Here is a 15,351-nt window from a genome sequence, read left to right as displayed (position 1 = left end):
GGGAGAGTTTTACACTATTTATTAAAATCTGTGTTCCAAAACAGTGCTAAGAATATCAAAGCAATTTTTTTTTAACAGTTGTATTCAGTTACTGCATTCAGAGATACAAGAAAAACTGATTCCCACATAAGTAAAAGAGAGACAGGGAAGGGTTTCAGGAAATGTTGAGGATGGGAGCTTGTCAACCTTCACAGCCACAAGCTGTCGCACAAAGCACAGCAGGTAAATGTATCGCTGCTCCAGATCAACTGCAGCAAAGTGAGTCAGCTTTTATTCAGCCTCTGGCCTAAATCCCTTTTTTTATAGGGCTTGTGCTGCCTTTGGGCTTGTGCCCCCGCTCAGGGGCTCTTGGGTGTGCAGGACTGAGCGCTCGTGGATCGCAGGCAGAGCTCCCCTCCGCGAGCAGCAGCATTCCGGCGACCCCAGAGCTCCTGCAAGAGCAGCACAAGGATAATCAGGAGCCTTTGATGGAGCTCGCAACCCCAGTGTTAAATAACACCCGCTCCCAACAGCTGAGCGGGGGCAGGACTCATTCCAGAACTATTAATAAAGCCCCTATTTATACTGCAGGTTCCTGTGAAGGGTGCAGCAGAAAGCTACAGCTGCGGAGCTAAAATGGAATAGATGTCAGCCTGCGGGGGAAAGCCCCATCCCGAGGGGAAGGCGGCGGTCGGAGCACAGCCCTGGGGCCGGTCCCGGAGCTGAGGGAGCGGAGGGCGAGCGGCCGCGCCCGGAGCGCGCCGGCGGTGGGCAGAGCCCGGCGGCAGCCGCGGGTCGGTGCGGAGCTGCCGGCGATGCCGCGTCACGGGCGGCTCCCGCTGCGGCCGGAGGCGCCGGCGGGGCCCGGGCCGAGCCGGCACCAGGTGTGACTGCGGCGCGGCGGCGGAACGGAGCTCGGGGCGGCTCGGAGCGCCCTGTGCTGCCGCAGCATGATGGAGAGCACGGGAGGGCCGTACCTCAACACGGCCGCCGTGACCTCCCCGGTGGGAATAGCCCGGCTGCTGCAGATGACCTTCGGCTGCGCCACCTTCAGCCTGGTCGCCCACCAAGGGGGGTTCAGTGCCGCCTACGGCACCTTCTGCATGTTCGTCTGGACCTTCTGCTTCGCCGTCACCGTGTTCATCATCGCCTGCGAGTTCACACGCCTGCACAGCTGCCTGAGCCTCTCCTGGGGGAACTTCACGGCGGCTTTTGCCATGCTGGCCACGCTCATGTCGGTCACGGCGGCGGTGATCTACCCGCTCTACTTCGTGCAGGCGGGCTGCTACCCCATCGGCTGCCAGGTCAGGGATTTCCGCATCGCCGCCAGCGTCTTCGCGGGCCTGCTGTTCCTGGCCTACGCCGCCGAGGTGTTCCTGACCAGGGCCAAGCCGGGACAGGTCACCAGCTACATGGCCACCGTCTCTGGCCTCCTGAAAATCGTCCAGGCCTTCGTGGCCTGCATCATCTTTGGGGCGCTGGTGAACGACAGCCAGTACGGTAAATACGTGGCGACGCAGTGGTGTGTGGCTGTCTACAGCTTTTGCTTTGTGGTGACGGTGGTGGTGGTGGCCTTCAGTGTCACAGGTAAGACTGCCTTGCTGTGGTTCCCCTTTGAGCGTTCGGTGGTCATCTACACCTTTGGGGCCGTGCTGCTCTACGCGAGTGCTGCGGTCATCTGGCCAGTGTTCTGCTTTGACAGCAAGTACGGCTCCCCACGACGGCCCGGCCTCTGTGCCAAGGGCAAGTGCCCCTGGGACAGCCAGCTGGTGATTGCCATCTTCACCTATGTCAACCTGCTGCTCTATGTGCTGGACCTGGCCTACTCCCAGCGCATCCGCTTCGTCTCACACATCTGAGCCGTGGCTCGGCCTCCGTGGAGGCGTCTCAGAGTGCCAAGCCCTGCAGGTGCCGAGGCACGGGGCAGAGCACTGCTGGCAGGCGGGCACACACCACCATCAGCCAAACTTCAGTGAGGACTGACTACGCTAAGGAATTAATGACCTGGAGCAGGGGGGCCGAGCGGGCACCACACAGCCCAACTCCCCGTGGTTCTGCCTCACCTGCCCAGGCCAGCACGGAGGAATGGCACAGCTCCACGGGCATCTGCAGACAGCAGGAGTGCTTGTGGCCACAGCAGTGGGGCTGGAGGCTATCAGGTTACTGAGCCAAACATTAGGAAACACATCCAGGATTTTGAAACTGTTCACCAGCGCCTAAGAGTAACCAAGTGACTGCTTGGGAAGTGGAAAAGTTAAAAGCTGCATGAAGGAACACCAGTTCAGTAGATGAAAATCAATCCTGTGGAGTTTGTGTTAGTTTGGACTGTGTTGGGAGATGTGGAATGCCTGCAAGTGTGGGCAGTTCCAGGCTGGGTGTTTCTGAGAAGAGCATCATAGCCGTAACAGTATTTTGAAGGTTGCCAGTCATTTCCTTTCCTCTCCTTTGCTGTCTAGCACAGAAAATCAATATCCTCAAGTGCACACTTTGGAGGAGGCCTATTTAATGTAATATTCCTATTTAGCAATCACTCTGTACTGAGTCACTGCAGAAATGAAAATTTGTAAAGTCGGGGCTGTACTCTGAGGATCAGGGTGCAGAGCAGAGCCATCCTGCAGAGTGACCGAGTGTGACCTGCCATCCTCATCCTCGCTTGAGCAGCGCAAAAAATACCTTGGCACGTGCTCTTGTCTTGATCCATGGGCCACCATTTCTTTACACTGAGGTCAAGGGGTTTTTCTGGAGGCTTGACGATAAATTCTGGGGCATGGCAAAGGGGAGGCAGAGAGTGAGTGATCTCACAGTGCTGCACAAGGGACCCAGCCGGGCGGGGAGGGGGCACGGGCAGGATGGGACAGGGCAGAACTTGTGCCCGGTGCAGCTCGGGATTCCTGAGCACCGTGCATCACTGGGCAGCCCGATTTCCCAGACCTACCCCTGACCAAACACCCTCTTTAAAGCCCCACACGTCTCAGCTCAGATTCCAGGCCCCACAGGAATCCTCATTTGTCGCAGGAGAAGCCAGCGTGTCCAAGTGCTTGTGCAGCACGTGCAGACTTGAGTGCTTTGATTAAAATCTCCAGTAGCTGCCTGTCAGAAGCAAGATTTATTTTTTAACCAAAACAAAATAAAGCTGAATGGTTGATGTATGCTTACATCTCCTGAGATCTGTGTGCTGTCATCCTGCTCTCCACACTCATTGCAGCAGACACTCTGCATGAAGGCAGAGCTCACTTTATTCTGGTGCACAAAGCCTGAACACAGAACCAAAAAACAAAGCAAGACCTCTGAGGGGGTTCTCTGCAGCAGAATGACTCAGGAATAAGAAAGCAAACTTACTTTTCGTCAGTGCTTTGTGTGGGGTTTGAAAAGCAAAGGGAAAACTTGTTGGGACAGACGATGTTGAATAATTCTGAGCAAGGACCAGCCCTTAGCAGTGGGAAGCATCAGCCAGGACATGGGGCAAGAACTGGGATCCAGCACAGAGGAACAGCCTGCCGAGGGGGTTCTCTCTTCTGTGAGTCCCAGGGAAGGGCAGGAAATCTGGAAGATGTGGTCCAAGAGGAGGCTGTCAGGGCAAGACCCATGGCTATCTGCTATAGATATAAACCAGGAACTTTATTTCTTGCTACCCAAACAAATCATGGGTTGTACAAGAACAAAATGCTGACTTGGGAAAGGAAATCCACTTGTGTTGGAGGAGTCAATTTACAGGAGCCACTGCATACAAAGGGACCTCGAGCAATTATGATATATTCCTGTTAAACCCACCAATATGGACAAATTAAGCCATGTAATACTTGAAAATTACTCTTTTTTTTTTTTGGTTGTTGTTATTTCAGATTACTAAAAACCAAACAGGTGCCTGTGAAGGACCATGGCTTTTGTTGTAAAACCCAACCCAGAGGGCCCAGGAGCGTTGCTTGCCCCGTGCTGGGCTGGCTCTGGGGGCGCCAGGCCGGGGTGCCCGTCCCCAGGGATGGCACTGCCAGGGCCATGGCAGCAGCAGCAGCAGCAGCAGCTCCTCGGCTCCCAGGCACTCCCGGGCTCCTGCCGGGGAGATTTCGCACCGAGTAGGAGCAAGAGCAGAAACATGGTAAAACTGACAATGCCATGGGTTGGTGCGACTTACACCCAGCCTGGGTCCAAGGGCCAGAGAGGAACTGGTGCTTGGGAAACAATGAGGGCAAAATGGAGTGTCTTCAAATAAGGAGAAAGAGAATTTAACATGGAAACCATGATCCCACTGACTGGAGGAGTGGAAACACAAGTCATTGCCAAGAACAGTGTGTTCAGATTTAGCTTTCTCATCTGCCAGCCAAAGACTGAGCAAAAAATGTGAACATGGTCAAAATGGCAAAAAAAGATTGTGTGGACAACAATCCTCTCTTTTAGGAGAAAAAAAATAATAAAAAAAAATCAAAACCTCATGCTTCAGTGGTTTAAACATTCCCCAACCATTGGAAACTATGAGATTGCCCAATCCAGAACAGAGAACATCTGATATCTACTCATCAGGATTTACCAACCAGCTCTGTCATGATTCAGTTCTCCAGACCTCCTTCATTTCCAGAGAGCATCTCCCCCCCTTAATTAACAGATGATGATCAAGTAGCTCCCCATGAACCTGGTTGCCCCAGTCACCAACCATTTCCAACCTCTTTTGGTAAACTAATGTTAGCATTTATGTGTGTTCATTAATTATGGACTTGTGGCTGCAGCCAATCCAGTCAGCACCCAGAGGATTCCAGCACGGGTGGGTTAAAGTCAGAATTATTAATGGGTTTGGATTGGAGTTTTCCCTTCTTTTTAGGAAGCCCGGGGTTCAGTACTCATGAAAGGTCAGCATTTAGGAACATTTATCAGCAGAAAAAACACTGAGATTTATTTCTGTCAATGAAAAAGTTAAAAAACCCTCAAAAAACTAGCGAGGTAGGACGATACTTAGGAAAAAAATCATTGCCGGCTATGGGTTTTACAGGAACGCTCCGGTCCGGGCTCTGCACAGCCCGGGGCCACCCCGGTGCTCGGGGGCAGCACGGCCCGGCACGGCCCGCGGGGTCGGGGCAGCACAGCACGGCACGTCACGGCACGGCCCGGTCTGTAGGGCTCGGGGCAGCGCAGCACAGCACAGCACGGCACAGCACAGCACGGCACAGCACAGCACGGCACGGCACGGCACGGCCCGGCCCGGTCTGTAGGGCTCGGGGCAGCACAGCACAGCACGGCACAGCGCGGCACGGCCCGGTCTGTAGGGCTCGGGGCAGCGCAGCGCGGCACGGCGCGGTCTGCGGGGCTCTGGCGGGAGCAGGGCGCCACCTGGCGGCGGGGCCGGCGCGGGGCGGTGCCGCGGGCGGCGAATGATGCAACACCGGGCGCCGGTTGCCCCAATCGCTGGCGAGCGCCGCGACGCTGGCCCCGCCCCCGCCCGCTGAGTGGCGGAACGCTGGCCGTGCCCCGCCTCCCTGCCCGCCGATTGGCTGCGCGCCCCCGTCCCGCCGCGCGGCCTCGCCTCCGTGCGCGCGCGGCCACGTGTACGGCGGCGGCGGCGGGGCCGGGGCGCCGCGATGAGCGTGGGGTTCATCGGCGCGGGGCAGCTCGCCTTCGCCCTGGCCCGCGGCTTCACCGCGGCAGGTGCGCGCGGGGCAGCTCGGCCTGGCTCCGTGGGGGCGGGCGGGCGCGGGGCGGGTGCTGCCGGGGGTGCCGGTCCCTCGGGCTGACACGCGGGGTCGTTCGCAGGGGTCCTGGCTGCGCACAAGATCACGGCGAGCTCCCCGGACACTGACCTGCCCACCGTGAGCGGGCTGCGGGTGAGTGCGGCCGGGTAGCGGGCACCGGGTGGCGGCGCTCCCCTCCCGGCCATCCCGGGCCTGAGCGGTCCCGTTTCTCCCCGAACCGGTGCAGAAAATGGGAGTGAACTTCACGGTGAGCAACAAGGACACGGTGAAGAGCAGCGATGTCCTCTTCCTGGCCGTAAAGCCCCCCATCATCCCGTTCATCCTGGAGGAGGTGGGCCCCGACATCGAGCCCCGGCACATCGTGGTGTCCTGCGCGGCCGGAGTCACCATCAGCTCCATCGAGAAGGTGAGCGGGGACCCGGCACGGCCCTGAGCTGGCTCCGCTCCTCTGACACCGAGGAGCCCATGCCACGGACTCGTGCTACTCAGGACTAAAGTCACACAGCAGCAGCCAACCTGTGTTCATCGGCAAATGCTGTTAGAGGCTCCATCCAGCTCTTCTCTCACATGAGGTGCTGTCCAGTCATGTTTATTTTAACAGCAGTGGGTCATCTCCCCTGAATTTCTGCAGATTTTATGCTAAGTGTCTGCAGGAGCTGTTTTGGAGATCTGCGGGTTGATGTGGGATTGAGGCCTTTGGGATGCTGTTTCCAACTCAGCTTTGCCCAGCTCCTGCTTTGCTGGTGCTGAGCAAGGCTTCACATTCACGGATGGGCTGCTGTGGCTCAAAGCAGGACATTTGAGATACAGGGGTCTCTCTTTTCCTTCTGCTTGTATTGTTCTTGCCCCTGGGGGGTCCTTTCCTGAACAACCCGTTGATGAAACATATGCACTAAAGCTCATTTTTCTCCCTTCTTTCTTTTTTTCTTACTTTCTATCTTCAATGATTTTCTGCCCTAAGAAACTCTCTACCTTCTGCCCCGCACCAAAAGTGATCAGGTGCATGACCAACACCCCTGTGATAGTCCGGGAAGGTGCTACGGTCTATGCCACTGGCACTCATGCGGATGTGGAAGATGGGAAGCTGTTGGAGCAGCTGATGGCCAGCGTGGGCTTCTGCACCGAGGTGGAAGAGGACCTCATCGATGCTGTAACGGGGCTCAGTGGCAGTGGCCCTGCGTATGTATGTGCTGCTGTTTCCTCAGCTAGTGCCATCCTAGGGAGAGCAGTTGCCTTTGCCTGCCATAAACTCTGTGCAACTTCAGCTTGGGTTTTTTTTTTTTTATTTTTCCCATCACCCATATTTGCAATGGGACATGTATTCCAGGTGTCCAGCTGGGACAGCAGGACAATTTTTTAAGAGTCAGATGAGTCTGAAGTCCATAGCCAGTGTGCAGTGCCTGCATGTCCATGTTGCAAAACTTGGGCCTGTAGTTGCATGATCAGAAGCTGAATTTCTGCCGTTCCCCCCACCCCTGAGCTGGAAGTGGTGGGAGGGAAGCCTGGCATGGCATCCATGAAGGAAAGGGGGAGGCTTTTGTCACGTCTGTGAGTGACAGGAGTCACAGAACAGTCCTGAGGCCCTGGATTCTCTCTTCCCTAAGCCTTACCAGTCTTTCAGTGCCCTTCTTTCCTTCTGTTCTCAGGCATTCACTGCCCTGGATGCTCTTGCAGACGGAGGAGTGAAGATGGGCCTTCCCCGCAGGCTGGCGGTTCGGCTGGGAGCGCAGGCTCTGCTGGTCAGTGTTACCTGCTGCACAGCACATCGAGCCTGTGCTGCCCTTTGCAGAGCAATCTGCACCTCTCAGTTTGAGGTGGTCGTGGTGCTCTGGCAGAATCTGCTTTAAGGAATGTGTTTGGTTGGAATGCACACAGTTCCTGGCGAGGGGCTGTAGGAAGAGTCTGCAGCAATCTGCTGGTGCTGGTGGGGTGGGAGCTGGGCCCTGGGGAACTCTGCTGCTTTGAGGCCTCATCAGCTCTGAATAGTGTTTTGGCGGCCTGCAGGAGCCCAGGTGTGCCTGTTGTGAGTGTTGGTGCTGCTGTTGCAGTGGAGAACAGGAGGGTAAGACAGTGGAGAACAGGAGGGTATGACAGTGGAGAACAGGAGGGTAAGACAGTGGCTTACCCTCCTCAGTCAGCCTCTGGCACGTGTTTTCCTTGCTACAGGGTGCTGCCAAGATGCTGTTGGAATCTGAGCAGCATCCGGGTCAGCTGAAGGACAACGTCTGCTCGCCCGGGGGAGCCACCATCCACGCCCTGCACTTCCTGGAGAGTGGTGGCTTTCGCTCTCTCCTCATCAACGCTGTGGAGGCTTCCTGCATCCGCACAAGGTGGGCACCTAGGAGCTAAAGAGCTTGCAAGACTTGTACCCCCACCCTCCCCATCTTATTTTTCCTATGTCTTCCTCTCCCACTACCCCACTGTAGGGAGCTGCAGCATTTGGCAGACCAAGAGAAGATTTCCCCGGCAGCCATAAAGAAAACATTGCTGGACAAGGTGAAGCTGGACTCTTCTTCTCTGTCTGTGGCATCTGCTAGCAAAGTCAGTCTGTTCACCAGCAAGAGCAAGAAGAACTGACCAGACTGCTGCGTTCTGGCAGTGCTGAATGTCAGTGTCCTGGCTGCAGCCAGGACTGGGTTAATCTTTGCATTAGCCAGGAATGGCATGGCCGGGACCCTGGTTATTCTGTAGACGTGGGCAAAGGGGAGGGCAGGGTTTGCAGCAGGGGAGAGGGGCTGAAGAGGGGTGGCGAGAAGGGGTCCCTGTGCCTGGGTGCATCAGGTGAGCAGTGGGAGCAGCATCATGTTACATGTGGTGAGCAATCGTGGGAATCCTTCCCCTCTCTTCTACACTCTTCTTAATATTGTCGCTGTTATTATTTGTTTTCTTATCTCATTACTGCTTACAGTAAATTGTTCTTGTAGCAAACCATGTTCTCTATCTTTTGTGCCTCCAGTTCTCCTCTCCAGCCCACCACAGAGGGAGAGGGACAAGAGGGCAGTGAGTGAGCAGCATGTGGTTTTAAGTATTTCAGTGGGAACGCTAATACAGGGAATGCCATTCCTAAGCCACAACTGTTAGTGTTCTCTGTGTTATTTCTGTTTGTCCATGGGAAAACGCTCAGTCAGCATGCTGGTGTCCCCTGTAGCAGGCTTGTGGCTTGCAGCAGCTGTAGCAGAGGGTGATGCAAAATGCAAGGGAGTGTTGTGGAAAGAGTTCCCACTTGGCTGAAAAGTGGGATGTGGAATGAATGGATGCCTGAGCTTGAACCCCTGTGCGGGGAGATGTTGGGGATGCCCCTGGGTCCTCCCAGAGAGACAGAGCTACAGGTGAACCTCCTAGATGGTTATAGGCCCGTAGCTGTAACGGCAGCAGATGGAGCCCAGCCCATCAGGGGCTGCCACAGCCCCGCAGGGCTGGCGCTCACATCCCCTGTGCGCGGAGCAGAGAGCGGCGGTCCGGGACAGAGGAGCGGCCCCGGCCCGAGGGACTGCGCGCTCTGAAACGCGCGGGGTGCACCGGGGACACCGGCGGGCGGCCGTGGCTGCTGCCAGAGACGCGGCCGACCCCGTACTTCGGTGGAGCGGCAGCGCTCGCCGGGGGCCGGGCAGGGCAGGGCAGGGCAGGGCAGGGCCGAGCCGGGCGCTCCCCGGTGCCCCGGAGCGGAGCGCGGCCCCCTTAAGGCCCGGGGCGGTTGCGCCGGGCGCTTCATGAATGGAGCCACGTGACCCAAATATCACGTGACGACTCCGTGAGCGGCGGCGGCGGCGGCTCGTGAGTCCCGGTCCCTCCAGCGCGGCCTCCCCGCCCCGCCCGGCCCGGCCCGGCCCGGCGGCCCCGGCAGGAGGTGAGCGCCACCGGCAGCGAGCGCGGGCGCGGCCGTGGCACCGGCCGGGGCGGGGCGGGCCGGTCCCCGGGGGCGGGCCGGGGCGGGGCGGGCACGGCGGGCCCCGGGATGGTGGCCGGGGCCGCCGCGGGGTCGGCGGGTGCCCGACGGGCCCGCCATCGCTGACTCACGGCGGGGCGTTGGGGTCGCGCCCGCTCGGCCCCCGCCCCGCCCGGCCCGGCCCCGCTCGGCGGGCGAGCAACAGGTGCGCGGGGCCCGGGGCCTGCCCCGCCCCGCCCGCCGCTCCCGGCTCCACCCCGGGCAGCGCGGGCACCCGGCCCCTCCCTCCTTCCCTCCCTCCGCGGCTGCCGAGCGCCCCGATCGTGTTGCAGCCCGGCTGCCCTCGGGCTGAGCCTGCCCCGCTCAGCCCCGCCGCACCTCGGGGCGCTCCGGCTCCGCCGGTACGGCCGCGACCCGGCCCCGGCGGGGCCTCCCGGTCCCCGTCCCTCCGGGCGGCCCCCGCCGCGGTCTGTCATTCTTCTCCCGCGGACGGGAGGGCCGGCAGGCAGAGGGGCCATCGGGGCTCTCGCCCGGTGCCCAGAGCAGAGGCAGGCGCGGCCCCGCTGCCCGCGGTCGGTGCCGTGCCCTCGGGCCGCTCGGTGGCCGCTGCCGTGCGGGCGGAGGTGCCGCTCCGCGGGGGCTGCCCGGTGCCGGGCGCTGCGGGTCCCCGAGCGGAGCGGCTCCCCCGGCACTGCGGTGTCCGACCCGCGCCGCGGGGCCGCGTCCGTCTGTGCCGGGCACGGCTGTCCGGGATGTGTGAACTCTGTGGTCGGGGGAGGGAGTCTCGGAGCTGGCCCGTTGCTTTAGCAGTGTGAGCAGAGCTAGGACCAGCTGGGTGGGCAGATTCCTTGAGGAAAAAATTGCTGTGAAGTGCTCAGGGTCGGATGACATCGCCAGGGGAGCCCAGGGTGGGGAACACAGCAGGCGCTGTCTTGGCTACACAGGTAATTTGGGGAATCATTGGATGAGACTGTGTGAGGCAATTTGCCGGCAAGCAAATAAACAGAGTATGAAATCCACGCTGGGAGGGAGTGTTTCTGTGCCGTGTGCCCCGTCACTGCTGACAGACCAACCACGCTCCTGTGCCTGCCGGAGCCCTGGGGAGCACAGCCCTGCTCTGCCCGCTGCAGCAGGGACACCGCCGTGTTTACATGGGCTCGGGGCAGGGTTCTGCACCAGGAGCTGGAGAAGGGCCCGTGCTGGATCATGCGTGCTGCTGTCAGCTCCCCGTGTGCTGCCGCTGAGCTGAGGGGAGAATTGGCTGTGCTTGTGCTGAGTTCAGGCCTTTTGAGCTCTGGGGAAATGTGTCGAGGCTGCAGTTTCTTCATTGCAGCCACAGTGTTTGGCACTTTTCAGTGTGATCTTTCTTCAGGAAGCTATCAAAAGCTGATCCGTCAGCAGTCTGGAGAGTAAGGCAAAGTTTGGTCTCTGCTATGTAACCCATTCTCTGGGTGTCCTGTTTGTGAGCTGCCAAACAGCCCGGTTAAAACGGGACCCAGGAAACTCTTTGGGTTGTTCTTTCCGTTCTACTGGCTGCTGCTCCTTGGAAAGGTGGGATCACCAGGTTTTTGGGGCCACTCGTGTGGCAGCTCTGATGGCTGTTGAGAGAGGCTCCTGCCTGGGAGGTGTTGTGTTAGAGTGCGCAGAGGCAGGAATGAGTAGCTGCCTCTGCTGCGTGCAGCTCTGCCAGCAGTTCCCCAGCCTGCCGAGGAGCATCTTCCCAGTGCCCTGCCTGCTGCAGCATGCATGTGCCCCGTTTGTTTCAGTTTGGGTCTGCTGTAATGAAGGCAGCCTGTGTTTACAGGTAGCTGTAAATTCTGTAGTGCCGCAGGGCAGGCAAATTCCTGTGTCCCACTGCCCATACCTGCCCTTGACTCCTTCCACTTGCAGGAGGATGGGGCACAGAAGTGCTGCAGGGGCAGGCACATTGGTCTCTCCAGCTATTCCCTTTCCTCTCCCCTTTTCCCAGCAGACATGTTGTTTGCCAGGTAGGAACAGAAGGAATAAGCAGCAGTCTGGGAAGGAGGATTTTGTGCAGCAGTTGCTTGCATGCTGCCTGTCCTGCCTCACTGCAGCTGCCTTCCTGGGGCAGCAGATGACCGTGGCTATGCCAGTGTGGCTGGGGGCAGCAGACATCTTGTTGGAAGGAGCATTGTCCTCTAGGTATGTATAAATAGCCTGGCTCCTGGCAGGCTGCAGGCTTCAGGAATATCTCTGCTGGTGTTCTGGGGACTGCTGGTCCTGTTCACCTCCCGTAGGTCGTAGATGCACTGGAGGGAGCCTGTGCCACAGCTGCTGAAAGAGCACTAAGCCCTATTTGCTGATGTGTGCATTTGGTTCTGGTCTGTAACTGGACATGAGTCCTGCTGGGAGCAAAGCAGGGGCAGACAAAATTGTTGTTTAACACCTGCAAGATGAAAGGGGCAGAGGCACCTGGAGGCTGCGCAGGAATGCTGGCCAGGGCTGCGTGGGTGCCGTGTGGGCTGTTTGAGGCACAGCCATGTCTGTCAGGGAGTATCTGTGTGCATCAATTCCTGGGGCAGCGTAGGAGCAATCTGAAAACCCTGAGGGGAGGAGATACGTGGGGAAGGAAGCAGGAGTCTGGGAATAAGTCTCTGTAAAGCAGGCCTGGGAATTGCTCTTACCAGTTCTGAAGTCTTGTTTTCCATGGCAGGGAAGGAGTCTGCTCTGCTCTGGTTTTCAGCACCTTAAATCTTTGTTTTCTTGTGAGCACACCTTGGCTCTTAAGATAAAGAGGAAGAAGGTGTTTCTGGGCTCTGGCATGCCAGGGATGGACAGGTGCCTTCTCACAGAAAAGACCTACAACTGGGGTCACTTTTGTATGACTGGGAGAGGTGAAGGCTGCTGAGGCATCAGCCCAAATTTGTGATGGAATTCCAGTGTACCCTTGCTCAGGGTTATGTCTTATTGAGCCATCCTTGGCAGCATCTGGAGTCTGGTAGGAGTGGGGAGCTCCTGGGCTGTGCTTGGGCACCTGTTGGAGGGCCGTGTGAGGTGAGCTGCCCTGCTTGGCAGTGACAAGGACGAGGCTGGGAGCGAGTGGTGCAGAGTGCCAGCCTGCTGAGTCAGCATGACTGGCCTGGAGCAGCCATGCTCTGGACCCTGCCTGCTGCTTGCAAGGCTATTTTTAAAAATGTGGCTTCCAAGTCTTCTGACTCCTCCTAGTTCTTTAATTTCCCACACCATAAACAAAAGCAGCATTGCCACAGAGTCTCCGTGGGAGCAGAGGTGTGTAAGGGCAGCAGGTTCTGCTTAGGGACACTCTGCTCATTGTGAGTCCAGCCCAGCTGGCTGCTTGCTGATTGTCTTCCACGGCAGGGACCAGGATGTGGAGCACCTCGGGGCAGGGGCCAGGATGTGGAGCACCCGGTGGCAGGGGCCGGGATGTGGAGCACCCCGGGGCGTTGCTGCTGGACCCTGCCAGAGGAATGCCGTGGGCTCTGCAGTGTCCCAGGTGCTAATGTGACCTTCCTTCCCTTGCAGAACCCAGCTGCCAAGGCTGTCGTGTTATGACGACCCCCAACAAAGGAAACAAGGCCTTGAAGGTAACGTGGCGGGGGAGGAACGGGGCGCGGGATGGGCGTGGGCATCACCTCAGGCTTCACAGGTGCGTGCTGCCTCTCCCCCAGGTGAAGAGGGAGCCGGGCGAGAATGGGACCAGCCTGACAGATGAGGAGCTGGTGACCATGTCTGTGCGCGAGCTGAACCAGCACCTGCGGGGCCTGTCCAAGGAGGAGATCATCCAGCTGAAGCAGCGCCGGCGCACGCTCAAGAACCGCGGCTACGCGGCCAGCTGCAGAGTGAAGCGCGTCACCCAGAAGGAGGAACTGGAGAAGCAGAAGGCAGAGCTGCAGCAAGAAGTGGAGAAGCTGGCCTCAGAGAACGCCAGCATGAAAATGGAACTTGATGCTCTCCGCTCCAAATACGAGGCCCTGCAGAACTTCGCCAGAACCGTGGCCCGGAGCCCCGTGACCCCTGCACGGGGGCCTCTCACCTCCAGTATGGGGCCCCTCGTCCCTGGCAAGGTGGCTACCACCAGTGTCATCACAATAGTGAAATCCAAAACGGACGCCCGGTCTTAGTGAAGCGAGCGTTGCCTGAGCTTGTCTGTGCAGGGCAGTTAGGCACAAAACCAGCCTGGAATCCCCAAAGCACAAGCCCTCCCCACATGGGTCCGGGTTCCTTTGACTTGGCCCAGGACTGGCCTGCTGATCGCTCCAGTTTATTTTGTTGTGTCCAGATTGGTATGAGCAGTGGTGATGCATCCCTTGTCCTGTGCAGACAGAGCTTCCCACCCAGCAGTCTGTAGCCCTCGGATGCCCTGGGGACAGGCTGTGAGATTTTGGTTTTCTACCCAAAGAAAATCTGTGCAGCGTGGCTGAGAGAAGGGTGGAGGAGTGGCCCAAGGAAAGCTTTCTTCCTGGGGGCTGGGAACCCTTATTTTCAGTTACTTCCAAAGGCTTTATTCCATGACTCTTCCAGGTGGTGCATCTCAGCACCTGAACCTGCTGCTTTTGTCTCCTTTGGTACCTGTAGTTACAGTTGGAGTGTTCTGTGTCCTAGGTTTTATTCCTTTCTAGGTGTGCCTCTGTGCCCTAGCCGTGGGTGTCCCTCGGGCCGTGCCGTTGGCTGTGTGAGCTGGCAGTGCTGGGGGACGGAGCCCCCGCAGGGAGGGAAGGAAGGAAGGAGGGAGGGAGGGAGGCAGCAGCAGGACTGTGTGGACTGCAGGCCGGTTTTGTGCCTAATGTGTTGCACTGAACAAGACCAAAATCACTAGTTGTTCCCGTGTTTCGAGGGTATCAAGTGTCTCTAGTGTGATGGTTTACACAACCAGTTTATGTGGTTAAATAGCCCTTTATTTAAAGAGAGAGAAACATCATTTTAAGAATTATTAAATTATCTAAGTTTAAAATTGGACAGAAGAGAGAGCGTATTTATAGTCAGCTTTTTTACCTGAGAAGGCGAGAATATTTGACCATATGAGTGGGGAAATATTCTCAGAGACTTTGCTAGTTAAAAGTTAATAAATAAATAATTTTAAAGTTTCTCATGAACCTCCCGCAAACTGTTTGTGGCTCTGAGGTTAGTTTTTATAAAGAGTTATCAGACTTTATTTATAAAACTTAGAAAAAGACAAAAAAAGAGGCAAGTCCTGTTTGATATCTTTTTGCAATTGTACCAAAAGTGACTTATTCTTGACCTGGCTAGTTTCTGTGGTGTCCCCTGGTGTTGGGCGCTCTCTCCCGAGCTCTCGTGCGGCGCTGTGGTGTGCTGGTGCCTTTGCCATGTGCTGTCATTTCACACTGTTGTCGTTTTCCCTAAACTCGACTGAGAGGGTGAGTTGGAATCTCTCTGGATTCCTCCAGAAGGGTTCTGGTGCACAGGCGAAGGCGCTGCTGCTGTTTTTGGAGGCAGGAACGGCTGGCTGGTGCAGCGAGGCCTGCCCCGAGGAGCTCCTGCTCAGCAGCCAGTGCCAGGCTAGCTCGGTTGTCTGGGGAGGAAATCGCTGCGCTCTTGTTGTGCAGCAAACCTGTCAGAGAAGTACCGTGAGGGTCCAGGCGTAGGGGAACACTGATGGGATTGAGCTCTGGAATTAGATCCTGTGGTCAGAACTTGTGTTGTGCTCACCTCAACAAGAGGGGCAGCGTGGGACAGGCTAGTCCTGGTGTCTGCACATTGCTGGCCAGCGAGCTGTGGCAGCCTCTCCAGGGCTTTAGGAGAGGGCTCAGACTCGCAGCTGGGATGCAGCTGGGAATCTGTCTGTGGCCAGGCTCTGTTTCCACAAAC

General features: G+C 57.7%; 3 protein-coding genes across 4 annotated transcripts; all 3 read left to right on the top strand.

Moving 5' to 3' along the window:
- Nucleotides 1–452: 452 nt before the first annotated feature.
- MYADML2 (myeloid associated differentiation marker like 2) lies at nucleotides 453–3,144 on the top strand. The gene has a single exon (XM_005495655.4). It carries the CDS (start codon nucleotides 930–932, stop codon nucleotides 1,836–1,838), a length of 909 nt encoding a protein of 302 aa, XP_005495712.1. The 5' UTR covers nucleotides 453–929; the 3' UTR covers nucleotides 1,839–3,144.
- A 2,310-nt stretch (nucleotides 3,145–5,454) lies between these two features.
- Nucleotides 5,455–8,585, top strand: PYCR1 (pyrroline-5-carboxylate reductase 1). The gene is made up of 7 exons (XM_074555159.1): nucleotides 5,455–5,613; nucleotides 5,719–5,789; nucleotides 5,884–6,063; nucleotides 6,619–6,840; nucleotides 7,304–7,396; nucleotides 7,824–7,987; nucleotides 8,084–8,585. Exons 1-7 carry the CDS (start codon nucleotides 5,547–5,549, stop codon nucleotides 8,232–8,234), a joined length of 948 nt encoding a protein of 315 aa, XP_074411260.1. The 5' UTR covers nucleotides 5,455–5,546; the 3' UTR covers nucleotides 8,235–8,585.
- A 762-nt stretch (nucleotides 8,586–9,347) lies between these two features.
- Nucleotides 9,348–14,618, top strand: MAFG (MAF bZIP transcription factor G). Of its 2 annotated transcripts, none has more exons than XM_074555167.1 (3): nucleotides 9,348–9,504; nucleotides 13,048–13,109; nucleotides 13,194–14,618. In XM_074555167.1, the coding sequence occupies exons 2-3, from the start codon at nucleotides 13,074–13,076 to the stop codon at nucleotides 13,644–13,646; spliced, it is 489 nt and encodes a 162-aa protein (XP_074411268.1). In that variant the 5' UTR covers nucleotides 9,348–9,504; nucleotides 13,048–13,073; the 3' UTR covers nucleotides 13,647–14,618. The 2 variants fall into 2 exon arrangements, with proteins under 2 accessions (XP_074411268.1, XP_074411269.1); XM_074555168.1 differs by lacking the exon at nucleotides 9,348–9,504 and adding an exon at nucleotides 9,605–9,748.
- Nucleotides 14,619–15,351: the final 733 nt, after the last annotated feature.

The sequence above is a fragment of the Zonotrichia albicollis genome, chromosome 19 (assembly GCF_047830755.1).
Source record: "Zonotrichia albicollis isolate bZonAlb1 chromosome 19, bZonAlb1.hap1, whole genome shotgun sequence".
NCBI classification, from domain to species: Eukaryota; Metazoa; Chordata; class Aves; order Passeriformes; family Passerellidae; genus Zonotrichia; species Zonotrichia albicollis.
This window is presented reverse-complemented; position numbering and strand designations above follow the sequence as displayed.

Excerpts from the sequence above, each read along its gene's own strand:
- MYADML2 (XM_005495655.4), top strand. The coding sequence starts at position 930 with ATGATGGAGAGCACGGGAGGGCCGTACCTCAACACGGCCGCCGTGACC.
- PYCR1 (XM_074555159.1), top strand. The coding sequence starts at position 5,547 with ATGAGCGTGGGGTTCATCGGCGCGGGGCAGCTCGCCTTCGCCCTGGCC. Across the intron at positions 5,614-5,718 it reads CCGCGGCTTCACCGCGGCAG|GGGTCCTGGCTGCGCACAAG; the intron begins GTGCGCGCGGGG and ends GGTCGTTCGCAG. Across the intron at positions 5,790-5,883 it reads CCACCGTGAGCGGGCTGCGG|AAAATGGGAGTGAACTTCAC; the intron begins GTGAGTGCGGCC and ends GAACCGGTGCAG.
- MAFG (XM_074555167.1), top strand. The coding sequence starts at position 13,074 with ATGACGACCCCCAACAAAGGAAACAAGGCCTTGAAG. Across the intron at positions 13,110-13,193 it reads AAGGAAACAAGGCCTTGAAG|GTGAAGAGGGAGCCGGGCGA; the intron begins GTAACGTGGCGG and ends CCTCTCCCCCAG.